The sequence below is a fragment of the Pyxicephalus adspersus genome, chromosome 9, assembly GCF_032062135.1.
Source record: "Pyxicephalus adspersus chromosome 9, UCB_Pads_2.0, whole genome shotgun sequence".
NCBI lineage: Eukaryota > Metazoa > Chordata > Amphibia > Anura > Pyxicephalidae > Pyxicephalus > Pyxicephalus adspersus.
This window is the reverse complement of record NC_092866.1, coordinates 56,959,511-56,987,404: the sequence shown is the minus strand read 5'-3', so window position 1 is coordinate 56,987,404 and position 27,894 is coordinate 56,959,511. Positions and strand designations below refer to the sequence as shown.

Genomic DNA, 27,894 nt, shown 5'->3' with positions numbered 1-27,894 from the left:
TAAATAACTTGCTGAATTCAGACTGAGGTATAACGGTCACAGACGGTTACCCACATTGCACTGTGGATGGGGCACATCTGCACAGTGTGAGCCTTCCAGTGATATAGAAGGAGCTCAGTGAACATTTTGCTGCAATACACAGTAATTGCTGAAGCACACAGTGGGACAGGTAAGTCATTTTTAATTCTTGAATAAGACCCATTTTTATTAAATTTGGTTTGAGAGGTTCTTACAGGATTGGACCACAAGCTGACCGCCAGCACCCCCCCAACATCCCCATACAACATGTTCCCATTGAGACCAGTCCTCATAGTGGAGCTCACATGTGCAAAAATATTCTCATTGGCTGTACTGGTGTTCTTAAACTATAGGCCAGGACCCAAGTTTGTCACATGTGTCACATTACGATGTAGAAAGAGTAGCCTAGTTTGTCCAAGAGCAAAACCACAGGTTAGTGATATTGTGCATGAACTGTATGTATGCACATGATGGACAAATGTGCCTGTCATCCATATGCTATGGATTCAGTCAACATTCTTTGAATGTCCTTTGGTGATTGGAGGTACCTGTTTGCATGCCTAGGTGTGTATCTGCATAGGATTCAAATTTGTCCATCTAGTACTGAAAACTGCACAGCTCTGTTACCTACCACAGGTCTTTCTGGCAGGCCAGTAGACCTCATTTCTTTGCTGCTGCAGAAGTGTCATACTTGCAGGTCTAGTCCCTCATCCAGCCTGTATTTGGACAGTGAAAAAGAGGCAGAAAACTGATGAACTTTTCTCTCTGTTCATTGGCATGTTTTTTGCACTGAAGCACAACAGACAGGCTCTTTGTGCTGATTATCTCTTCTCTGCCTGGGTTCTTTTATATAGGGACTGCAAAAGCCAAATTTACACTGCTAGCACTTGAAAAAAGAGGTATTAAAGTTCATGGCGTTACATTATCCTGTGTCTTTTATATCTGCCTAGAGCTTCACTTTAACCTCACCGTCCAGAACTAGTATGAGCTTTGGATATAGAGAATGGCAGCTTTCATCAGAGGTTTCTCAGGCAGCTCCCAAAAAGAGGAGAAGCAACCTGTAAACCTTTCCTATTGATCTAGTTTGCGTATTCATTAAGCTTTAAAGGACACAAATGTTGCACATATCTTCCTTTATAAAATGCTAGGAACCCAGCAGCCATGCTGACCTGGGGCATACAAGCACATCAGAATAATCATGACTGCTAGGCAATAAGCATTCTTCGTGAATGAAGGCAGCCTTTGCACTTTACACATGGCAGTTTCCCTTTAATAGACCAAATATTGGACCTCCAATTAGAGTTCCTTTTAGATTATTCACCAAGTGTATCAATATTACACTTGTAAGTCTTTTCTCCAGGTTTTCAGTTTAGCTCCAAAATGGACGACCACAGGTAGCAATACCTTGGGGAAACAAAATGCCAATCGAAATCGCAGCTCGATTCTTCTTTTCAGGATCCCGAAAAAAAATAAAAAGATTATTCTAGCCAATGTAACAACTGCCTGACCTTTCTGCACATTCCTCTATTATATTGGAGTATTTATGTCAGTGGCACAGTAAATTGGGCCCGATAAATTATTCATGGCATAGCATTTCACATAAAACGTAGCGCTCCGCTGCTGTTTACTGCGTGCCACTTACCGCTCAGCTATTTAAAGCCACGGAGCGTCATGGAGCAAACATGCAATTAGCAGGGAATACATTAAATTAGGAGGTATAATGCTCACCTTGTACGTACAGCGCGGAAGTTATTTTAGGGATTTAATGAACGGCTGATGGAGACGAGAACTCAGCCGCGAGTCTGGAGTAGGAGAGAAGAATGTTACTATTTAAACGGTTTTCCAGTCCAGAATGAAAAAATCTGGATTTGAGCAATCATAGAAGCCGTTGTCTTCCTGCACAATATATCAGAGATGAAGGAGCCCTGCAGGGTGACACTTCTGCATCCAACCTAGCATTCCGGGCTGCCGGCTGACTGAACCAATCACTAAAATCTCATATTATTAATATTAAACAGGATTTATATAGCGCCAACATATTATGCAGCACTGTACATTAAATAGGGGTTGCAAATGACAGACAGATACAGACAGTAACAAAGGAGGAGGAGAGAACCCTGCCAAGAAGAGCTAACAATCTAAGAGTATGAGATTATGATGAGTATAGGATGAGTATATATTTGGCATTTTCAATTATTTTAAATCTGATGTTTCAATTAAAATAATACCTGGTGATCCTGACAAGAAGTTCCTGCTTCCTGGTATGGGGTAACAACTGCCTGTCCCTGCCTTTTAGTTATGTCACTGTGTTGTCACCTTATCAGAGGAGACAACTGCCTATCCCTGCCTTTTAGTTATGTCACTGTGTTGTCACCTTATCAGAGGAGCTTCAAAGTGAGAAGGTTTCAAGACACATTAGGGAATGGTTTATTAAAGTTCTCCAAGACTGAAGAATATAAATTATCATTTAGAATCTGGATGATCCAGCAAACCTGGAATGGATTTCTTAAGATCATTTGCTATTATTTAATAACTGTTTTCAATCCAGGACGAGATCTGTTCCAGGTTGGCTAGATCACCCAGGTTCATGATAGTCTATAATCTCCAATCTTAGGGAGCTTTATTAAATCAGGACCATTAACCAGACGTAGCCTACTGTTGTTACCAATCAGGAAACCTGCTCTGAGAAATGCCTTGCAACTATCACTGTACATGTAGACAGCCAGTGGCTGCAAGATAGCACTGAGTTTCAATGGATACAAAAAAATGCAAAATCAAGTATTTTAATGAGAAAAAATGCCTAGCTGGCCACACAGGAAAACAACTGGGAAACAGTATTAACACCCTATTAACGGAAGATTCTTTTCAAAGGACCATCAGGGCAGGATCATCGTCAGTATTGTTTTATTAAAAACTATAGCTTTAAAAATACTGGCAATTGAAGATTATAATTTTTTTAATAAATTTGGGTTCAAATGCATTAGGGCAGCCTATTCATATAGAATGGGATGGTAGATCACCCCACAGGTGCACAGGAGTTCATTCATTCAAGACTAGCCAATCAGTGGCCAAAGTTCCAAAGAAGACAAGGATAAGAGTCTGGTGCTGGTGAGGGAGCTCATGGATTTCTCATCACTGGAGATTAAGAGATTAAAGTTCCACTTAAGTTTTGCATGGTCAGGGCAATTTTTCAGAAAGGGGAGAGGCGGTGTCCCTGCAATAATCTGCCTTACCTGACTGATCGCTCTGGCTTTCTAGCGTCAAAGCTGAGCTGCACATGAGCAGCGTCAGCTTCAGTTGCCAGGAAAACCTGGCAATCCCGGCTTCCTTTGCTTGTGCCAGAATGAATAAAATCCCACGCGCCTGCGCATTAGTTACATCATTCCAGCATGGCCAATCAAGTGGGCTGGAAACTGTCTGTAGGAGGAAGGAGAAAAAGAAGATGGCAGTGCCCTGCGATGGAAGGTGATTAGGTGAGTGAAGCAGGTTTAGTTTTGCTTCAATGTACAGAAGGAAAAAAAACGACCCCTTTATATAACACACAACACCAGTGGTATGGGTGTTGTAGTGCATTATATGTTAAAATAGAACTAAACTCAAAAATAAAAAAATGTGACCAGGCAGGTCATTTATTGAAGGAGGGACAGACGCTTCTGCAATAAAACAACCTTGCCTGCCTGATTACAATTTTGTAATCGCACTCACCCGTCCTTGCTCTGATGCAGATGCCGCTATCTTCACCTGGTTTCTTTCTGGAATCAGATCTTCAGCCATCTTAATTGAATAGGCCAGGATAATGCAGTTCATTCAGTCCCAGGAGCAACAGGGGAACCAGAGATACATTTTTTTTTGACAAATGAAGACACCAATCAGGCAGAAAAAGAAAAAAAAAAGCACAAGGCCCTTTTTCTCTAATTCACCGCAACACTACCATGTGCTGTTGCATGCTATGGTGCTGCAATACAGGTGACATTTAAAGTGAACTCGGCATTGAAAGTTACGTGCATTTATGGTTCTATTTATAAAACAGGGAATCTGACATTCCCTCCAAAATTCCCTAGCGGGAATCTTCCAGATACATGTGTTTCAATGGCAGTAACTGATTCTTACCAGTGAATGTCACAGTTTAATAAACTAAGCCCTTAAAGTGTATCTGAATACAAGCACAAGCGTAATACATTACACTAGTTTTATATTGACACAGAGGGAAGATTTGCTCCCACAATTGAGGTGTAGATCTTCTATGGAACTACAAATACCAGCAGAGCTCCTAGCAAAAAGCAGAAAAAAAAAATTAATTAAAAGGTACAGAGATAGAGGCTCTTTTTTGTGGGGGAGGGACTGAACAGACTTTGTGTATGTGTGTGTATATATATATATATATATATATATATATTATACAGTGCCAGACACACTGAATTACTCTTAGCATTCATACATTGCTGCCACTTGCAGTTCCCCCGCAGCCCTTGTACCCAAGAATCACCTTTATTTAAACAAAAACATACCTGAGATTCCTTTGAAGAAGCTAACCTGCCAAATATGTTCTGCACAAATCTAGAGACTGAAAGGAAATTCCTTTATTTACAGAGAGGAGGCTGCTGGGAAATGTAGTTTATATCTGTTAGCATTGTATTGCAGTGAATGGAACTGAAACTACATTCCCATGATGCACCGCCCCTCCCAGGTTCCTCTTCTAGCTGACTTAGTAACAGTTGCCAAGGAAGCTCTGGGTTAACTCCATGTGTGCTTTGTTTGTGTTATTTCATATAAATAATGATGAATATATATACACATAATATAAAAGTAAATTTTAAAACATTAAGTAAAAATTTCAAGCCATTTGGAGGCAAATAAACAAGTACAGGGTAGCTAAGAAGACTTGAAGACACCCTGTCAGTAAAACAATGTCACTGTTATTTGCTGTAGTTTTTGTTACCATAAATTATTTTTGTAGTTACTTGCCATGTGCGTCAAGGAGATAGAAAATTTCTCTCCTGTGCACATCATAGTTCTTACTTTTCTGGGAATAGCTGAATAAATTTTGTGCTGACCCAGCTCCTCTCCTCTTTCCAACATCGTCCTACATAACTTTTTATAGCTGTCGGGTCAATGGGGAACACTATACAGCAGTGCTTCTCAATCAGGGTTGCTCCAGAGGTTGCTAGGAGTTCCATGAGCAATTTGTGACTTTCAAGTCAGTGTAGCTGACACCAATGATCTTTCTGGCTATCTGTAAGGGTGACAATCTTCCCAATGTAAGAGGAATTCTTCCCACTGACCACGCACTAATATACTGTGAGCTGTGGACATAGTAATTATAGCAGGGGCTTCCCTGAAGTCCTGAAAGTTATTTAAAGTGTTCCCCTATGTTAAAAAGGTTGAGAAAGGCTGCTATAGAGCAGCGGTCGCCAAGCTTTGAGACCTCATGGACCACTAAATTCATAATTTTAAATTCCATGGACCACTAATATGAAACTAAGATAAATACATTTGTAAAAAAATGATCCTCCTAATGGTGCCAGTGGAGGACGGTGGAGGCTCTGATTCATTGATTAGTTCACAGTTATGTGAAGTGTTACTATTGTTACTATTATCATAAATTGCATTATCTTTGGTATTACTAAAGAAATACAAAATATTTGTTTGCTTTTTCTCATTCATTATTGATTTATTTCATTTGAATCTAGGACCAAACAAGAAATGATAGTTATCAAAGTCAAACTATTAATGCCAATGAATATAACAGTAAAGAAAATACAGTTAAGGTCATACTTACATAAAAAAAAATAATAAAATTAAACAATCATATAAGAACCAGTCTTCACAGAGTGACTGTAATGGTCGAAACAATACTGAAGCGTACGGCTTGGCAAGAGTTGCCTCATACAACTTAGGACTACACTGATGTCACACTGCACCTCCCTTGTTATTCCATTTCTAGTAGTTCATGAATTTAGTGCAATATAAATGCGAAAATTGTCTTTCAAAATATAGGCTTTTATAATGCTTCTTTAATTAGAATATTATTTTTGTTTTATTATTAATAAAACAAAAAAATTGCAAATATTGTCCCAATTTTTCTGTGAACCCCTGGTTGGCGGCCACTGCTATAGAGTGTCCTTTCAGTCTGCTGATGCTGCTGATATCACAATCAAGATGGCAGCACCCAGTAGCAGTGTCAAGGCTATTAGATATCTACACAAAATAGGTTTTTACATGTGAATTACATAAATATGTTAAAGGCACACATGACCCTGTTGGAAGATTGTTATTGAAAGGTCTGGCCTGGTGATGGGGCCACCTTGCTGAAGGTAAAAATTGTAAAATTTGGGTAAAATTGTTAGGATTGCATGATTAGTGGGATATAAGGTGGAGGTTGTACTGTACAGAATACCATGGTATTGGACTACATGGTAACCTGGAAGGCTAAAGCCCATGTCTGCCGCTATTGTAACCCTCTACCTAACTGTGAAAATATTGATTAACTTGAAATTGCATCCTGTTGTAAAAAGAGAAAACACATGGATGCTTTATGGGTATTTATTGCTCATTGTTAATGTACCAAGCGTTTTTTATTTGTTTTTTTTTTTTGTCTTCAGGTGTGATGACCCTACAAACGGTTGTTGCCTCATCTAACACTTCTATAATCCAGCCAGGATTTTCCTTGTTTCGGTTTGGCCGCCGTGTCTATTTCTTTGGTCAGAAAGGTTGGCCGAAGAGGTCTTGTCCAACAGGGATGTTCCTGGTGGACTTGAAAGTAAATGAGTTGAAGCTACGACCTACTTTATTCACCAATGAATCTTGCTACCTCCCTCCGCTGAGACACCCGGCTGTGACCAGTTTTTCTGACAGCCCAGGAGGTGAAGTCAGTCAATATCTCATCCATGGTGGAAAGTCCCCAAACAATGATTTATCTCAAAAACTGTATGTCATGTCTGTTGTTCCATCAGCCAACAAGAAATCAACAATTTGCTGTACTGAAAAAGATTTGGTCGGTGATGTTCCAGAAGCAAGGTATGGTCATTCCATGAATGTGGTTCACAGCAGAGGCAAAAGTGCTGTGGTGCTGTTTGGTGGAAGATCTTACATACCTTTGAATCAAAGGATTACTGAAAAATGGAATAGCGTCACTGACTGTCAGCCATTAATCTATCTTATCGACCTTCAGTTTGGTTGTTCTACTGCGTACAACATCAAAGAAATACAAGATGGGCTTTCTTTTCATGTTTCAGTATCAAGAAATGATATTGTATACATTATGGGGGGTCATACCCTAGAAAGTAACATAAGACCTTCAAACATCTACAGGATTAAAGTTGATCTCCCACTAGGAAGTCCAGACATATCTTGTACAGTCTTACAAAGTCGCCTCTCTGTCTCGAGCGCTATTGTAAGTCATACCTGCCCAAATGAGTTCTTGATTGTTGGTGGATATGAGACTGACAGCTACAAAAGAATGACCTGTAACAAAGTCTCTATAAATGATGAAACCATTGACATCCAAGAAATGGAAACTCCAGAATGGCCAGGAGATGTTAAACAAAGCAAAACCTGGTTTGGTGCTGATATGGGACATGGAGTTGTTCTCCTTGGAATTCCAGGAGACAACAAGAATCAGAGCTCAGACAACAACTTCTTTTTTTACATACTAAACCTTGGTGGAGAAGAAGATTTGATGCAGTCGTGCAGCCAAGGGTCTTTGGAAGAACAAGAAGATTCCATGCCACTGGAAGACTCAGAAGAGTTCACCTTTGGTGGAGATGGAGTCTTTGATGAAGACACCTACAATGAGGATGATGAAGAGGATGAGTCGGAGACAGGCTACTGGGACCCATGCTGTGCTGGCTGTGATCTGAACGTAAACATCTGGGTCCCATATTACTCCACAGAACTCAACAAACCGGCTATGATCTACTGCTCCAGTGATAAAGGACACTGGGTCCATGCCCAGTGTATGGATCTCTCAGAAACCATGCTTGTCTATCTGTCTGAAAACAACATCAAATACTTCTGCAAGGACCATGCTAAATTGGAAAGAGGTCTGCAAACACCTAAACAGATGATTCCTGTCTTGAAACCTTCAATGAAGAAAGTAGGTCGAAAAGTAACATCTATCAACAGAATGTCAACAGTGAAGAAATCTTTCCTCAGACGCTTGTTTGAATAAAGTCTTTGGTGTCTAGGATAAATTTAGGATATGCTAGGAATAGGGATACTAAAGGTTATATAAAAATAGTGTGGCAGGAAATATTTTATGACTATGCCGTTCACTATTGTCCCTCTTCTGTACATAATTTGTAAATAATTTATTTTTCTCCTAAAATATAGATACCGCATAGCATAACTCTTATGGTTTGTGGCTATCCTAATCTTCTAAATTACAGTGTCTATGCATTTGCAAGAAGATTAACTGGGGCTGGAAATTTGTGGGGTGGGTTGGCAGGGAATGTAGGGAGCTGTAGAGGCATTTAAGGGGCACTGCAGTGGGGTGGAGGAAACTGAAGGGGGTCATTAGAAAAGATGACTTTCTGTGCTCAATTTTCTAAACCCTACGCATTATATTCAAGTCAAGCAGAGCCCAGTGTTGGAACATTGAGAAACACAGAACAGGACACTTGCTTCCATTCTACAAAATTGCAAAGATACTGCAGGGCAGTGCTAGTTATAGACTTGGTGCTGTCCTCAGCAACAAAGGTGTGTGGCCCAATGGAAAATCCAGATTAGACCATTGCACTCCAGTTCCTGGGTGTTGTAATAAAACCAAACATCTCAGCAAAACTGAAATGTCATATGACATTTAAAAAAATGTGTTGTTCCAGGTAAACCCTATTACGTTCTATTAAACCACATCCCATCTTTGTAGCTGTGTTGTGGTTGGTACAGAATGTTGCACTGTCAGATCAAGATTAAAAGGAAGGGTAAACCGCAAATTATCCCCATTCAACCATAGTTTATTGTAAGCCCACGTTCTGACAGTGCAGTTCTGCAGATATAGTCCCAGATGAAAGTTCGAGTTATTGGTAAATAGCAAGTAAATCACATCTCTAATGTCAACTTTGCTGGTTTCATTTTCTTATAAATAAATTTGATCTTTTTTGTTCAGCAGAATATTGTGACAACTCTCTTTTACTTGTATTTTGTAGGGTTCTACAGGTAGCAAAACTTGACCTCAAATCCCGACAAGAATTTCCTTCGTTTTGATTTGGTGGAAATGTTGACAAAGCCTACTGGTCTAAGGGATCTACTATTGGTTTAAAGGAGTATTCAAGCAAAAATAAGTATAAATTTTATGTGCACTGTAGGACAAGCTGCCTGGCAAAAACTAACGCTCTGCAGCCCATGCCTGTGCAGTCTTAATAAACAGACTTGAATGGGACATAAGTCTACGATTTGGGCAATAACTTATTTATATCTACATTTAAGGTGGTAAGTAAGGATCTAGGTTAAAGGGGGGGATTTTAGGGAAGATTCAGGGCAGGGAGCAGGGAGCAGGGAGGGGGATCTACCTTTAGGAAACAATTTTTTCCATATAAATATATAAGTACATGTATAAATATTACAAAAATAATATACATAATAAATATAGAACATAGTCATCATAGGTGAGCAATACCTCCTCTTTGTGATTTTTTAATTGGTCATGAATAAACTATCTTTCAGAAAAGAGACTTCTGCACAATAAAAACAGGTTCAGACCTTTGACAGGTGCAAGTGATCCCACGTAGTTCCTGGAAGCTTGCACCTTGCAGCAGCTGGTTGACCAGCTGACCAGGGTTTGCTAATATGACAACAGATGGCAGTTAGTGGTTCTGAACCCATTCATTCTCTATTGGGCTGCCACAGATACAGCCTACATGTAACATTTATAGTGGTTCACTGACTTCAGGAAGTGGACCACCAGAGGTTGGACTAAGTCGTCACCCTTCAAGTCCAAGTCAAGTCCCAAGTCATTGACACCAAGTCCCAAGTCAAGTCTCAAGTCACCAAGATTTCTTCAAAGTCGAGTCCTAAGTCAAGTCACTTCATTTATCCCCATTTGTCCCCATATAGAAACAGAGCTCTGATCCTGTTCATGAGCACGGCATCGCATTTTAAATCCACGACTTTCTCCTCTGACTGCTGAAGGGGGAGAGGAGGAAGGCAGTGAGGCTTCTGTAACACCACCCTCCTCCCCACCCCCTTCAGCTGTCAGAGGAGAAAGCCGTGGACTTAAAATGAAAGAAGGGTGGGGAGGAAGGCAGGGAGTTTTCTGTATCACTGCCTTCCTCCCCGAATTCCTTGCATTCTAAGTCTACTAAGTCCGGCTTTCCCCTCTGACAGCTTAAGGGGGCGGGGAGGAAGGCAGTGAGGCTTCTGTAACACCGTCTTCCTTACTCCCCCCTTCAGCTGTCAAAGGAGAAAGCTGTGGACTTAGAATGCAAAGAATGTGTGGAGGAAAGCGGTGTTACAGGAGACTCACTGCCTTCCTCCCCACCTTTATTGCATTCTAAGTCCGTGGCTTTCTTCCATGGCAGTTGAAGGGGGTGTGGAGGAAGGCAATGTTACAGAAGCCTGACTGCCTTCCTCCCCGCCCCCTTCAGCTGTCAGCAGAGAAAGCAAGTCGCAAGTCGAGTTGCAAGACGCTAAGCAAAACCCCTAAGTCGAGTTACAAGTCGTTCATTAGGCAAAAAAAGTCGGACTCGAGTCCAAGTTGCGCAACTCGAGTTCCAACCTCTGGTAACCACATTGCAACTTTACCAACAGTATAAACATAGCCATATTGGTTCCACCAGTGTAATATGGAATAACATGCTTTGTTCCGGAACTTTTTAGATTGTCACTTACATGTCCCACATGTTGTACGTTCATTGAATAAATCATCTTGTTCCATCTATCAGGATTCAAAAGCCCTGTGTGTGCTGAGACCAACTGAGCAATGTTAATGATCTGGAACTCTGGTCCCTGTTTTAGGGTTGTAGAAGTTCTGTTAGGAGTCCCCTAAAATTGTAGCTGACCCAACCATGCTCACCAGGTACACAATTACTGATTAGTTATAGAAACAGACACATAATGAATAAACTGCAAACATATCAAATCCCAAAAATTGAGTACTCCTTGTAAAAACTTGTTTCTATAAAATGTTTGTATTTTTTAATTGCTTGAAATTTTAATAAACTGTTCTTTTTCCAAACAGTGTGTGTGTTTTTTTGGTGCTAGGTCTTTTAATGTAAACCTAACATCAGATATATTTGGTCATGTTAGGGGCATGCATCCTAGGGGCAAGTAATGTGTGAGTGTAACATTTACAAGGATCTTAATTTATTCTATTCCACAGAAGGTTGGAGATATCTTTGTTCAGGATTTATTCAGGGCCAACATCAGCTTCCTGAATTCACACATTAAGGTATTGGTCCAGGAAGAGATGACAAAGGTGACACAGTTGTGTAAATCATGGTGCTTATGCAGTTACCTGTTTGAAGTCAAGGACTGGTTATAAAGCAAACTCATTAGAACAAAAAGTCACCAGGATGTAGAGACTTTTGGTAGAAAAGTTATTCCATGTATCATTTGTCAAAAAAAACAATTTTGGTGACATTTTGTGCTTGTGGCGTGCAATGGAGAGCCCATCTCTGATCCAGCAGTGCCAAGAAAAGACCTAGGTTCCACCTTGGTCTCTAGATCTATCTGTGATGCCTACTACTCAAGGTCAATGGGGATCCTTTTTCAGCAATTGGGTGGCTACAGATGATGCAGTGCATAGGACATATGACATTTTCCCCGACATCTAGGTCTGTTCTCAGTGGTGCTGAGAATAGAACTGCATGAAACTTGCACCATGCAGTGTAAGAAAAAAAAACACCAGGAACCAGGGAAAAGTTTCCCTTTAAGGGTTAGTTTATACAGTGTTTTAGCAGGTCACTGTACCACCTGCGGCCATTAACCTACCACTGCACCATTTTACTCATGAAAAAGAAAAACACCAGCAGCATGGGGAAATTATTTTTCAGCAAAAGAGACTTTGCTTGCCTTTTCTGTTGAAATCCTCTACCTCCTGGGGCCCTATTGTTTTTTGAATATATTTTTGTTTTAAGGATTTTTTCAATTGGATGGTTAGTAGGCAATTGCACGGCAGTTGCACCAGCTACCAACTGTAAATCTACTACCACACTATTCCATTCACAATTGAGAAAGTGTTTTGATGATATGTTGTGGTAGGCATTAGCTGTAAATCCCATTGGAGTTATGTAAGCAAATGTCTCTTCTGCCATTAATTCTTCTGCCTGCTTATCAGTTTGTATTTCTTAGTGTACAGTTTTGCATTGATTCTGAGCAAGGGCAAAGCAACTGCAGGTCTTAGGCTAGGCACACACGTCTAATAATTATTGCTAGAAAATGATTGATTAACGACCGATCAATGATTATTCATGATTATTTTGAATGATCGTATAGTGCACAATTCTGTACATGCTGTAACGATACGATGGTTCAAATATAATCCACCAATAATGTACACACACTAGATACGATCGCTTGAATTATGCAGGAAGTGACATGTAGCAGAGAAAGTGTACTGCAGAAAAATCTACGATCACTGAACGATCGTACACACAATGGATAGCGAACGATCGTCGCCCAATCAGATCCACTGGGACTGTGGTTCGTTTCCAGCGACATTCCTTATTCATCGGCGTTGTTGGCCAGTCATTGTGCACTTTTTTTGTTAAGGTTTATCGAATGATCGGTAATTAATCATTCATTTCTAACGACAATTATTGCACATGTGTACGTAGCCTTTTACAAAGGGGGTTTTGTTATCTGGGTCTAGCAAATCATGAGGCTGAAGTCCTGATCAGAGGAAAATGGAAGCACCGGGGATGGAGGGAAGGCCTGATATTGTATGTCTAGAGGAGATCAGTGTACCATAATGTCCAAATATCTTGTGCACACGTGCTTAACATGACAAAAAGCTCCTATGGGCCATAGAATTTTGACCACTCTATACAAAGCTAAAATGAAAAGTGCTCTGGTTGAAGTTTGACTTAATACCGACTACATCTCTAAAAACATAATTCCAAAGTTATTATACAGTTTTTGTGTCTGATTGCAAAAAAACATTGAAATGTTCTCAAATTACCTTTAAGATTTTCCTGCAGATAGATGTAATTTGTTAATAGAATACATTCCCATTACTGTTGTTGCACATGAACCACAGCCGTTGTTTCAAACCTCTAAAGCAATTACCTAATTCTCCTACCGAGTACAGAGGAGGAGGAAGCTTTGTGTGAGCGTCAGCTGATCAATGCAAGACTGAAAACCTATTAATTAAACAGATCCTTTGCTGAAACTCAATATTTTTACTTTATAGAGATTACAGCAAAGATTTTCTTTGATTTTTTTCTCTGGCACAATAAAAATTCGCATTACGGTGCTTGGAAGTTTTCACATATATGGGTGAATCTGACTGGTGATGGACCAATCTGCACAATTTGTTCCAGGTTTGGCAAACATTCTGGGGTTGCTACTTGTTAGGTACACAGTAGCATTCCAATTATGTTGTGCCAATTTTTGCTGGACTTACAAATTAACTTTAAATTGTTTCTGTTAACCTTTTCATTCTCTTATTTCCTAAGCATTTTTTTTTTAATTTTTCCTGTTGATATGCATACAATTAGGTAGGAATTTGCTTCCTGACAGGTAATACAAGATTACCTGAGGGGCAGACTTTAACAGACCTCCAGTCTTCACTAGAGTAACGGGAAGGTGACCCTAGTGGCCTCTGGACTACTTTGCTGCAAAATGCCATGAGGTTGTAGCCCCAGGATCTCCCCACCAAAGACAAAAAGGGCAAGTTGCTTTTGTGAGGGAACAGAACAAAATGAAGACCAACTGAATTCAGGGCAGGGGGCAGGCAGGAGACATGGTAGGAAACCGGCTGAGGTGAGGCCAGGCAGCTGACAGAAATATATGAGGCTTGATTTATTAAAGCTCTCCAAGACTGGAGAAAATAGACTATCATAGGTAAACCTGGGTGATCCAACAAACCTGAAATGGATCTGGTCCAAGATTGAAAACATTTGCCAACTTGTTTGACACCATACGATTTTTAAGTAATCCAACCCAGGTTTGGACAATCACCCAGGTTCTCCCATGATAGTCTATCTTCTGCAGACCCATGGTGAAAGATCAACCCTTTTGCAGTTAGCCTACAGAAATAAAATAAAAAAAAATATTGAACCATTAGGGTTACCTTTGTATCCTTTCCCATATTCGTTTACACGTTTACATGTACACATAGTTCATTGGTTCTGCAACATAGGGTGGTCAGCCCCCCACAAACAGCCACCTTCGTCTTTTCCTCCTGCACATTGCTGTTTCATAAAATGAAAAGCTTCTCATTTTGATTGTTGTAAAACAGATTCACACAGAAGTGATATTTAATCTTTTATTGAAAATATAATAATGGCACAAAATGTCGTAATAGTTTTTGAAGTGTAATAGGTTTTGAAATTCAAGTATTGCCAAGAAAACAGTTAGATGGCAGATAAAATAATTTCATCATATTTTAATCTTCTTTCTTTCTTGATTTTAAAAACACAACACAAAAGCCTTGTTGCAGCCATTATTTTACATATTCATTTTTTTTTTTACTTTCTCATTTAACTTTTTTTCAGATTTGTATTGCTGTCTGCAGAAAGAACCTTTTGATATCCTTATTTTCCACCAGGCAAGATATATAAGGGCCTTTTTAAAGTTCTTTAACTGATGTGGGTGAGCCTGGGTATCCAGCAAACCTGGAATGTATTTGGTCCAACATTGCTAATGCTAGCAAATGAGTTTAAGAATTCCACTTTAGTTTGTTGGATCACCCAGGTTTTCCCATGATAGTCTTTTTTCTCCAGTCTTGACTGACCCATATTGTCATCCCCACCCACTCAGTAAAGGTGTCAAGTCTAGTGTATTAGATAGACATACACTTTGATAGTAAGAACCCAATTTGAAAACATGTAGCTTATGGCTGACTACTTTCTCTACTGGCTGCAATGAACTTGTTTCCAAGGACTCTTGGAAGTACAATTAGCTTCTATTACTCTTCAGAAACACAACATTGAAAAAGTAAATTATGTATAGTAAAACAGGTCCCATTGTTCGCTTTATGACCGCTACTAGACCATTGCAGTCCTTTATGTGTGAGACTGAGCATTTTAATGTGTGTGTAAGGTTGCCATTTTGAATGGCCTGCCAATGAACAGCAACATGCAGTGAAAGTCAACTGGCTCATTCTAAATGAACAGTATAGAAACGCATGTTACCACGAAGTAGTGCTGCTACTTAGCATTTGCTACTTAGCCTACCTAATTCTTACAAGGCCACATAGGCCATGTGCTGGCTACTGCTACATGCGGGCTGACAGATCTGGCCTGCGGGCCAGAGTTTGACACCTCTGATCTAATGTATTAAGCACAGTAAACATTTTGTTTTTAGCAAATTGAACAATTTTATTATTAAATCAACCCATCATCATTTTCATATGCACCATCCATGCACCAATTTTCAACATATAAAAAGAACTCAGTGAAGGAAATTAACAGATTTACAAGTTTTTTTTTGCTTATTTATTTAGCAACTTAACAGATAATTTTAATCACAGTTAAAATATTATTTTGTTTGTGTATTTTATCAGCAACTTGAAAATGAGTTCCACATGCTAATGATAGACATCAAACAATGCACAATTTTATATATGCACCATAAATGTAAACTTTAAATTGTATCTGTAACAAAAGGAGGCACCATTTGGCCATAGCCAATGCTTTAGCATAGATTGCCTATCAATGTAGTAGGAACTATTGATAACTCTGTGGAATCAGTCAAATATACGTTATTTTCCATAAAAATAAAGAAAACTAATCCTGATATAAAATTCATAACACAAAGTGCAAATTCTAACTATAAAGTAACATCTTGAGGTAAATGATAATAAAAAGGAGTCTTAGCTGAGGTTTCCAGTTGGCAGTTACAAAGAAAAAAATTGGAATTCCCAGAGAAAATGCCACCTCCTCTCTCACCACCAACTGAAACACACCGGTGAAGTCTAACAGATGGTGTGTTAAAGACACCGCAAAGAAATTCACCTTTTAGTGTAAGGTGATTTGAGGTAGAAAAATCAGTTTTATATAAAAAGAAAGTTTTCGAAATAAAAAAACAGTGCTTATTGTGCAGAAAAATAGTAATTCTTCAATAAAGGAAAAAAATTTGTAAAGTGGCAATTCTGTATATATAGGATATTGCATTGTTTTACATACTTCACAGTATTTTAAATATGTATGCATATATATAGTGGTTGCACTTTGTCAAGTACATAGAACAAAATGTAAAATAATATTTCAGAGAGCAAGGAGGAAAAGACAATTGTTAGAGTTTGCATATAATTTAAATGAATTATGCTTATCTGCATTTGATAATAAAACCATTAGCCACCCCTAAAAGATTTCATCATAAAATATGATAATAAGATAAAACCTGAAAAATATATACTATGTTAAAAAAATCACAGATTGGAAAATTAAAAAAATAAAAATATAAATGCAATATAATATTTCAAAAAAAGATCTACTATACAGTGTTCCCTCCAGAACTTATTTCAGCTGGGTAGGGAGAGAGTGTAGCTGGGTGGTCAGGGCAAGACATGGCAAATTTAATGTTCTCAGTTTTTTGTAGATATCCAGTAACCCCTATAACTGTGTGAGCTTTCCACTTTCGCCCCATACTTAGTTCCAAATTTCTAATATCCACACATTTTACTATCATTTTGTATTATGCCCCATATGTCCAGTGCGCCTGTGTTGAGACTCCATATTTCAGTAACCACTCAAAAACAGCGGGTGGTTACTGAGGAGTGCCAGGTGGTGCACCCAGCTAAATGTCCCTGGGGAGAACACTGTCATCATATGCCTACATATAAAATGTTGGCATAGTCAATTAAAAAAAAAATATAAAGGTCAATCAAATATCATAAAAAAAATATCAAGTATGATATTTTCAGAAAATATATGTCTTCAAACAATCCTACATTATAATATAAATTTTATTCTAGAAAATCTCTGCCAGAGAAAGTGGCAATTTATGAGATCATAAAGTATTTTACTAATCTTTACCTTTTTTATGTACTCATTCAGTACATATTACACAACCTTTCAAATTAAAAAAAAGACATGAAAAGATCATTGTTTTCACCCAAGATTCAGATTTTTTTCTAATAAAATCTTAAATTAAAATGTGTACATTTTGAAATAATGCTGCTTGAATCTTGGGGTTGAAAAACTTTGATAAATAGAATTTATTAGATCCCAAGTCTACTAAATCAACTTACAAGCTTAACATATCTCTATAGTCTACAACCATATTTGTGGTTCAATTCAACATTACTTAGTTCTCATATGTTTTATAAATCTGATTTTATTTATCTGATTAATCTGATATAATAGTAATTTTCAAACAAGAAATCATAATTGCCTAGTAAATTGAGCTAAAAGACTCCTATCAAACAGACCTATGTCTTATGATTTACTAACTCTTATAAAAATGGTTATTAACCACCTTGAAGACAATTGTTTTTTTAATTGTCAAAGTTAAATAATGAATATTCACAAAACTGCAAATATACCAGATGTTTTAGTATTGCTGGTGAGGACTAATTTAGGTAGAACCATATGCATCCCATCTTATATGTATATGCATTAAAATCCCCACTCCTGCATGTAAGTTACATTTAGGTAACTTTGTGCCTTCATGTTCTTTGTAAGCTAATAAATGCTCCTTAGTTGACCCTCAACATCCTAGAAACTGAATCACTCCTAAGGAGTATCACTGGCCTTTAACCACAGGCTGTTGTGCCTGGAACATAAACCAAATATTTCTGAATGGTGAACTCAGAATTCCATGGAATCTAAATTTTCAATAGAACACTCTAAGATTTCTGCAGGAGGATCTATATCTACTGTAAAACCTTGATGCTTGAGATTAATATGGGCATTCATAAACTTCTGCAGATATTTAGAGGTGTACAGCCAATGATGCTTTAACACATCCTCCATTTCATAAATCTTCGACTGCCGAGCGTTCATCTTTCGGAAACGTCTAAATAATTTGTTGCCAGATTCGTTTCCTTCACTTGCCCAAGCTCCGATGGAGCCATCGCGTTCGATGATCTCTGGAACATGGGCAAGGGTCTTGTGAAAATAATTGGTAATTTTGCCCTCATATCTGTACTTGAACTTGGTGGATAAAAGTTCTGCAAAACGTTGTGAGTGATAACTATATTGGCACAGTAGTTCTGGGCATTCTTTGGCTGGACATGAAGAACGCCACACTGGTTTCATTTTGAGGTACAAGTCCATTAGTTCTCTAAGTGCTGTTTTTCTCTCTTCACAATGTACTAATTCACACACTGCATCTACTGTCTCTTTGGTCATGAGTTTCCGGGCAAAGTTTCCATTCATTCTCATGATGGGTTTAAGGTTCATTTTCTTTCTAAGGTGTTTGTCAAGTATAGTTTGCCATTTCTTTCTCTCTTCTCTGGGTGCATTGGAGTTTTTGTAGACCTCCCCTATTTCTAGCTGAAATATTCTGTAAAACTCAGCTGCATTTCCAATGTCACAGTGTAAAGCATCAATGGATGGGAGAGTTTCAATAAATGGCTTTGCTGAAACTCCTTTCACTCTATCACGGAGCTCGTCAACAGATTCATGGTAGGGGTTTGCTCTCCATGTCTCATAGCGCTGTAAGTTTTCAGAATGATTTCTGGTAATAGAATGGAAAACAAGATTCTGAGAAGCCTCCAGCCGTGTAGCATCACAAAGGGTACAAATATACACAGAGCCTGAGGCTTCTAGTCCTTCCACTTCTCTCACAAGCTTCTCATCATATCCTGTACCTCGAAAGATGAATTTGAAATTTCTGAGGATTCCTCCAATCTCCAACATAAGATCACTGGATTTCATGGCTTCTCTCTCGGCTATCAAAGGACTGAGAATAGCTGTTAAAGTTTCATGGTCTGATTCATCTGCAAGCATTAGGCATAGGGGTTTGCAGCAAAGCTCAGAGTTGGGTTTGGTCTCTTCAAAGATTCTAACCGTCCCACTGTTGTTGGGAACACTGATGTTCATGACTGTGAATGAGAAGCGTACTGCTTTCTCAGGAACTGCAGGACCACTGCCATGCTTCTCGCTGACATCTCCCATTCCATCACAAGATTCTTTGACCACCACAGTGAAAGGACCACTTAGGTATTCCTCCAAATCCTGAGACTTTAGGCCTTCAAGGATATCCTCTTCCATGTCTTTAAGAGCTGAAACTAAAGCTGCATCATACCTAAATCTTTTAGAAATAGCTTCCACTGGGTATTCATCAACAGAACTATTCAGTCCCAAAAGGCCATCAATGATGCCAACATCTGTATTGGTGGAAACATTCTTCAAGGGAGGCTTCCATTCAAAGGGATGATACCCTGGAAGCAAGGCCTTCTCTGCATTTCTGAGAGCGTGGAGTGGTTGAAAGATTTGACGACCAGTTGTGGCTTTCACCGTTCTGTACATTTTGTGGTACTGGCTGCAACTAAGGAAGGTGTTTACTCGTATTGCAAGGCACACAGCAGGATGAAGACCTGCTCCTCTACCTTCCATGATAGCCTCCAACTCATCAGCTTGCCTATGCTCATTTCTTGCTCTTAGAGCTAGCAGGAAAAGAGTCAAGCAAACTGATTTAACATCTCCTCCTTCTTCTTTGTCAGCAAAAGCCTTTACTTGCATCTTTAGCTCTCTGAGACGATGCTTTTGAGCTCTCCTTGTAAGTGAAAGTAAATGTTGTCTGGGACGTCCACCTTTGTTGATATGAGCATAGGCCTCTTTGCCTTTAATCTCCTTGTGTTTGGAGATATGTTGAGAGTATTTTCCAAGAGGGACCTCTTCATCACACTCAGCCACTGTGCATTTTAGCACTAAGGAATTTAAAATGTTCAGGTAAGATTTCACTGGTGTTGTAAGGTCAGTTGGAAAGCAAGTGTATCTACAAGCTGGACAGTAACAGCCCATGATCTTGATATACTTAAGAATGCAGTTCCTGCAGAATAAATGCTTACATGAAGATTGCACTGGATCAGACAGAATATGTTCACACACCTGGCAAGTCACTGATTTGATAAAATCTGAAGGATAGTCTACAACCAGGAGATTGGCATCAAGGTGGATGTTCTTACAGTTATTCTTTATTTGATTCAGGGGTTTGCTGTTCTTCCACAAGGATGCCGTATTTCCAGTTTTGTTCTTTTTCCCATGCTCTACACTAATTTTGCGTTTTTTGGGCAGGAGAGAACTCTGGAGGAGTCCTCCTTTTCTTTTTCCCCAGGTTTTGGAGGAATTGCAAACTTCACAAGTAGTCGAATGAGATTTCCACTCTACAACTTTATTGCGAGGAAAATAAACCTCACTGGAGGTGTTGCTGAATTTCTGGTGCATGATAGTCCAGCAGTTGTGGCAAAATCGGGTTGGGTGAATGGTATCCAAGTCACCCCTGACATCAATTTTGAAAACTTTTGAGATGAGTTCAGGCCAAGAAGTAGCTTTCTTCTCTCTACGTCTTAGGACTTCCTGAGTTTCATCATCTACCGGCCCGTGGACTGGATAGTTTCTGCCCTGTTGATCCATTTTAAAAGAGATGCCACAAATACGGCACAGGTGTTGCAAAATGGCTGTGTGAGCATCTTCCTCTATTTTTTTCAACTCTGAATCATTGTCCACCATGCTATCTTCCAGATCTATGCATTCTGAAGATGATTGTGATGAACTCACCGCTTCATGGCAATCTGAACTGACATCAGAATAAGGTGATATTTCCTGAGAGCTGAGGCAGGACACCCCACTATCATCTTGTTCCTCTTGAGAAGGTGTTCTCTCCAAAGATTTCACCCTAAACAGTTTAAACTTCCAGTCAGAGAATTTCTTGTATGGCTGTTGCATTGTAATAGATACTGGATCCCGTGGCACGCAGACCAACGGAAAATCCATGTTCTTGATTGCTGAAATTAAAAAAAAGGCAAATATTATATTATGCTGAAGTACAATTCTGTAAATTTTACAAATTGTTGGTTGGAGCCTTTACAAAAGTTTGCTCGATAAGTTAAAAAAATGTAACTAAAAGTATGTTAAAGCCAAAACCCACAGACATCCTTTAGGGCTCATTCACGCAGATGTAAAGTGCACTGTGATACACACTGTCATACCTAGGGCCTGATTCACTGAAGCTCTTCAAGACTGGAGAAGATAGACTATCATGGGTTAAACCTGGAATGAATCTGGTCAAAAATTGAAAACATTGCCAACTAATAGCAAAATATTTTTAAGAAATCCATTCCAGGTTTGCTGTGTCACCCAGCTTGTTCCGTGATACTCTATCTTCTCCAGTCTTGGAGAACCTTAACAAATCAAGCCCACAGTGATATACAGGAACATCAGACTTTGCATAGAAAGCAATATCTGATGTTCTCACTATATATGATGCAGTGCAATGTGGTCATATAATGCATTGCTGAATTCATTTTTGTCCAGTTTTATTGCACTGCCTCATTCAATGTAAAAGGAGTAAGCACCAGACCACCAGCAGCACAGGAGGCCATGCTTTGCCACAGTGTGAACAAAGTTTTCAGGCACTTGGCAAGTGGGTCAGAATTCTTGAGTCCCTTGCAAGTGCTGGGTCTAAAACTGTGCACTCAACCCTATGGATCTGTTCTCACTTTGTGGGAAGACATCACAGAAACACTCCTGGTATAATTCAGGGTTTATTGACAGATGCATTTGACATGCAATCGACCCCTTTCACCAATTATTTAAAAACTTTAAAATGGGTTTGTATTCCCATTGACTTTTATGGGTATACAAAAGCCTCTTAAAAAGAACAAAAAGTCCATCATCACTTCCCTTACATAGGCATGTTATTACAAATATTTTATTTTCTTTTAATATATATATATAATATATATATATGTTATTTAGCCGCATTGCAATGCTGCCAACATTGTGATGATAATGATATAATCAATACCACATAACAATTTAATTTACACTAACAGTCTAACATATCTATTTACACATAAAGAGAATAATAAAACACAGAGGGTATTTTAACAGGGCAAGGGTTAATGTGCATGGTGTAGTAACTCACAGCAACCAATCACCGTTTATTGGTCTAAAATGATGTGTTTGCAATAGTTGCTCTGGGTTTAGCCAGCAATATAAATAAAACTCTTGATACCCATCATTATTACATACTCCATGATGGATAAAATGGGTCTGATTTATTAAAGCTCTCCAAGACTGGAGAAGATAGTCTATCATAGGAGAATCTAGGTGATCAAGCAAATCTGGAATTGATCTGGTCCAAGACTGAAAACATTAGCCAACTAATAGCAAATGATTTTTAGGAAATCCATGCAAAGTTTGTTGGATCACTCAGCTTCTCCCATGACATTCTATCTTCTCCAATCTTGGAAAGTTTTAATCAAACAAGCCCATTGTGTATGGTTTAGAAAAAAACATTTTAACTTTGCTGTAATGCATATGATATGTTCAGCTCTTGATGCTGAAGAATACTTTTGGAGATACCAATCATTATTGCTTATTACATTGAATATTATATGATGTGCAGTTTGTAACCATTACACATTCAATTTAAAAGTGTCCACGGCAATGTTTTCCTGCATTTTGAGCACACATCAGATGAAGGTCAATAAAATACCATTGACTTTTGCTGAGTGGTGTTCATGGCAGTTCAGAGGTTGTGTTTGATCTGTTTTATGTTGCGTTATATTTTTTTGGATGCAGAATCACCTAATGAGGTGAGTTTGAACTGCAGGCAAAGCAGGTCAAAAGCAGCCTTTTCTTGCTGAATGCATTAGAATAACAAGCACAGTGCTTGAAAAGAACACTCATGGACACTTACCCTTGCGGCTCCTTTACACCTGTGCATGCGTTACCTCAATACATGTTAACCTATGGTATGTGCAATTGTACATTGTGTTGTTGTCAATGCCATTCCAATACAGATGCGTTGCAGCGCACCATACACATTGTGTGCATTGTGGTGAACTGCATTGCAAGTACAATTTTTGTTCATTCTGGTACATTACAAGCCCATGCTTTTAAATAGTTGACCTTAATTCAGTGCACAGTTATTATTATTATTAATATTATTATTATTAATATTAAACAGCATTTATTTAGCTCCAACATGTTACATAGCGCTGTACATTAAATAGGAGTTGCAAATGACAGAGAGATACAGACACAGGAGGAGGAGAGGATCCTGCCCGGAAGAGCTTACAATCTAAGAGTGGGGGAAGCAGCACACAGTTATGCTTTAAATAAAAGTAAACTAGGACAGACAGGTGTGAAAACAATAATAATATGATGTGATAACATATACCTTACTTAAAGCAGAACCCTAGTTAAAACCTTTTTACTGCTCAGCCCTCCAGCTAACCCCACACAAGCTATAAAAATATTGAACCTAACCAAAAAATATAGAAAAGAGATATAAAAAGTGCTATAAAAGCTTCAACACATTGTTCAACATGATAGGGGCATCTGTACCCAAATGTTACTGTCACATAGAGGACCCTAAACATATGTGCTCGTGTGCAATAAACTGCATCTGACCTGCGATGAAAAATCATTCCAAATAGGACGCGCTACATTCAGAGAAACACAATTCAAAACAGGTCAGTGAAGAAAAAAAATGTGATTAAAAAAAATGTTGTAAACACGTAAAAAGAATCCATTACCACAAAAAGTGAGATGTGACAGCAATTTACTATTCAAATTAAAAAACTTTTAAAATGCAGAAAAAAGGTTAAAAAAACTAAACAAAAGTAATCTATATAAAAAATAAAACACTTTTGATGTATTTCGTGCAACGTGCAGCCTCAGATCACCTGACCATCCCTGCATAGCTCCCAGAAGTTTATATCAAAGGCATTGGAATTATTAATATTCAACAGCTAATTAATTGCTATCGTCAGCATGAATATGAGATATTAGAATTATAAGCTTTTTGTTCAATTTGAATCTATATTATGACATCAATAAAAAAAATGTATTATTAATGAAATTATATTTTATTAATACTATTATCAATACAAGTTAATATTTCATTATTACATGAATGTTATGTATAATACGTTAATAATATTAATAATTATTAAAAGTTATCTGTGTGCATTATACAGTTTTGCAGCAAGTCTACGGACAGTCAGGTACTGGGTCTGCTGGGAGGAAGGTCAAGGGTAGTTGTATCAATAGTAGCGGCTGCAGAGTTGCCCATTCAAAACATAGGGTCAGATTTATGAAAGCTATCCAGACTGGAGAAGATAGACCATTATGGGAGAATCTGGGTGATCATGCATACCTGGAATGGATCTGGTTCATCATTAAAAAACGTTTATTAATAATATTTTATTATTTGTATTCAGGATTTATATAGCGCCAACATATTATGCAGCGCTGTACATTAAATAGGGGTTGTAAATGACAGACGAATACAGACAGTGACACAGGAGGTGGAGAGGACCCTGCCCCGAAGGGCTTACAATCTAGGAGGTGGGGGAATTGACGCACAGAGGGAAGATATGTAGTGGTGGGAAGTAGTGGCGGTTTCAAAAGACAGAAGAAGATGGGTAGGCAATTTAAAAAAAAATGGGTTTTGAGTGCCCTTTTAAATGCAGAAAGTATTTGCCAACTAAATGATTTAATAAATCCATTCCAGGTTTGGTAGATCACCCAGGTTCTCCCATGATAGTCTATCCTTTCCTGTCCTGCAGAGCGTAAATAAATCAGAGCCATTATCATCAATTCTCATTTTTTACTGACCAGGTTGATATATTAGTGGCAGGCTGCAACCCCTACTGGTCATTTGACCGTGTTGGGGCAAGTAGGTTTACCCCCCTGACCTTTTCTATACAGACCTCTGAATAAGGAACAGAGATACACAGGTACCTTACCTTCTTTTAGACTGTACAGCACACAGAAGTGTCACTCAGCCAGGGATAACAAGCATCAGATTTTTTTCTGTCTGCCAGATACAGCTGTGAGCCTCTATTTATCATTCCTACCAGAATTCAAAAAACTACATTCAGCCCAACAGCCAATGAGAGAGGGGTAAATGACCCCCTTCGCTACAGCTGTACCCTGGGCCCTCCTCGGTGCACCTGGGATGTTGTGTTTTGCAAGGATAGGGGTGGTTAAGCCACAATAATGTGCAATACATGGCTGTGATCTGGCTTGTTGGCCGCTGCAGGGAGGCAGTGCATGACAATCACAGCTGTGTTTTTGTGTGTCACTTGAAAACACAATTTTGTTTTTTCTTTTTGGGTCAAACACACCAACAGATTCTCACGTGTTGGGGCAAACAACAGCAAGTCTTGCATGACTGGCCACACTGTTTTGTTCCATTGTTTGTGACCGGAGCAAACAGCTGAACCCTGCAAGTGACAGATAAAAATAAGTGTGACAACCACACTATACTAGGCCCAAGCAATGAACTTTTTTTCTTTACCATGGACATAGCATAAATTTCTCATGGTAATGCAACAATGTAATTAAAGTTAAGTGTGCTTTGGATGTAGAAGAAGTGGTCTCTCTGCAGAGATCAGGCACCCATTCCTAAGTCAAACCTATATTATTATTATTATTATTCAGGATTTTTATAGCGCCAACATATTACGCAGCTCTGTACATTAAATAGGCACCTATAGCCCTGTAATCAGCGAAACTGACTACAGATCTCTGGCTCTGACTACGCAGAGGGTATGAAGGACCTCAGCCCAGCTTCTGCAATAAAAGCAAGGGTCCTTCTTCAGAATGCTGACATGGGACATGCTTTTCTACTCAGGCTGTGGCTATTTTCTTAAGAAATTACACTGTCAGATTGATCTTTTGATGTAACTTAGATATATTTCACCAATTTAAAATGAAATAATAATTGCAATTGCTTCTCGCAATGGAAATCTCTGAATACTTAACTTTCCGGGGGGTTGCAAATTTGACCTCTGCTGTCTTTGCAGTAGTCTCCAGCAAAATGTTCACATCTGAGACACTTTTTAACTTTATTTCTATCCAGAGGGACAGTTACATATAAAAACAAAGTGTTCGTTATAAAACCTAAAATATAAAATAGTGTTTTTTTATACAGATACAGATTCATATACTGTGTTATAAATATATATATAAAAACAAACTTTGTGTAGATACAAATTCACACACTGAGATATAAATATATATAAATACCTAATAAATAATATTATTACATTTTAGTGTACATACCAATTATGTGAATGCTCATTTCATACTTGTGATCATTTCATACTAGATATTATCCCAAATAAATAAATATTTTCTCATTTACAGTGTACTACATTTTTCAAAGCCACTACTGTGAAATATTTCATTTTATATTCAACTGTCTTGTTCTTTTTCTACAATTTCCCCCTACAAAAAAATAAATATCTTTCTGATCTAATGCTATTGCCTTTCTTTGCCAAATTCTAACTCATTTTCTTTCTCTATGGTACAGTTATATTGGCCCCAGGTTTAATCATAACAACCATTTACCTTTACCTTTTGAAAATTTAGAATTATACCATGTGGAGTGATGATGCTGTTGTAAAACTCGACCCAAATCTTCTGGATCTAGAGTGTATTCCATATAGGAGTACCATTTATCAAAGAACTTAATTGCATCATTATCTCCTTTTAATTCCTCTACCTCCAAAAGATCCCTATAACATCTGCATTGTAGATTCACTCATTTTCAATTTAGGTGAATCCTTATGTATCCATTGCAACATTATTGCTCTGTTGCGTGTTGCTCATAAACACAGTAGTATCCAAAATTTAGGTCCTTTCTTTATATTTCTTTCTTGTCCCAGTTCCCAAATACACACAGTAACAGTTCCAGAACCAATTTATGTTATTCTTGTAATATAAGTTAGTACATTCTTCCATAATTGCTGGATTTGGTTACATTCCCATAAACTGTGTTTAGGTGTACCTCTTTCATACTCACATTTTAAACATTTCTTACTTCTAATTGAGTCCATAGATTAAATAACATTTATTGGTCGAAATACCTTATAAGCTCTATGAAGTATTTTAAACTGGGTCTGACTAAATTTCATCTGGGGTTATTCTACGGACCATAATATATCCTTGCACCGATTATTCATAAAGACTTGGAATACCGAAATCTTTCTGCCATCCCTTAGTTGGTCCCCCTAACAATGATTTAGAATAATATGACTCTAACCTAGGGTATATAGATATGAGACACTTTTTGATGTGTCTAATACCTTGTCTCCCACTTTACCCTATGTTGCTGTGTCCTGTAGCGTGGAATGGCCGTACCTGGAGGTATTGGAAAGGTGACTGTGGCATGTGGATGAGAGCAGAGGAAACACATAGAGACATTCTGGTTCTTGCAATTTAGACTGGTGGCTCACTGTTTCTGCAGTATAGACTCATCACCCGCTGGTTTCTTTGGTATAGGCCAGTCACGCACTGTTTTCTGTAGTATAGATTAGTCACCCACTGGTTTCTATTGTATAGACTGGTCAATATACTGGTCACTCAATGGTTTCTATGGTTTAGACTGGTCACCCAATGGTTTCTATGGTATAGACTGGTCACCCAATGATTTCTATGGTATATATTAATCACTATATGGTAGCTATGCCATATACTGGTTATCCAATAGTTTCTATGGTATAGACTGGTCACCCAATGGTTTCTATGGTTTAGACTGGTCACCCAATGGTTTCTATGGTATAGACTGATCACCCAATGGTTTCTA

At 38.4% G+C, this 27,894-nt stretch overlaps 2 protein-coding genes across 2 annotated transcripts; one reads left to right on the top strand and one right to left on the bottom strand.

The window, feature by feature from the left end:
• Positions 1–2: 2 nt before the first annotated feature.
• RAG2 (recombination activating 2) lies at positions 3–10,322 on the top strand. The gene is made up of 2 exons (XM_072422142.1): positions 3–169; positions 6,621–10,322. The coding sequence occupies exon 2, from the start codon at positions 6,626–6,628 to the stop codon at positions 8,186–8,188; it is 1,563 nt and encodes a 520-aa protein (XP_072278243.1). The 5' UTR covers positions 3–169; positions 6,621–6,625; the 3' UTR covers positions 8,189–10,322.
• A 4,943-nt stretch (positions 10,323–15,265) lies between these two features.
• Positions 15,266–25,135, bottom strand: RAG1 (recombination activating 1). Its single transcript, XM_072422141.1, has 2 exons — positions 25,049–25,135; positions 15,266–21,073 (listed from the first exon to the last, which is right to left on the bottom strand). Exon 2 carries the CDS (start codon positions 21,060–21,062, stop codon positions 17,931–17,933), a length of 3,132 nt encoding a protein of 1,043 aa, XP_072278242.1. The 5' UTR covers positions 21,063–21,073; positions 25,049–25,135; the 3' UTR covers positions 15,266–17,930.
• Between the last annotated feature and the right edge of the window lie 2,759 nt (positions 25,136–27,894).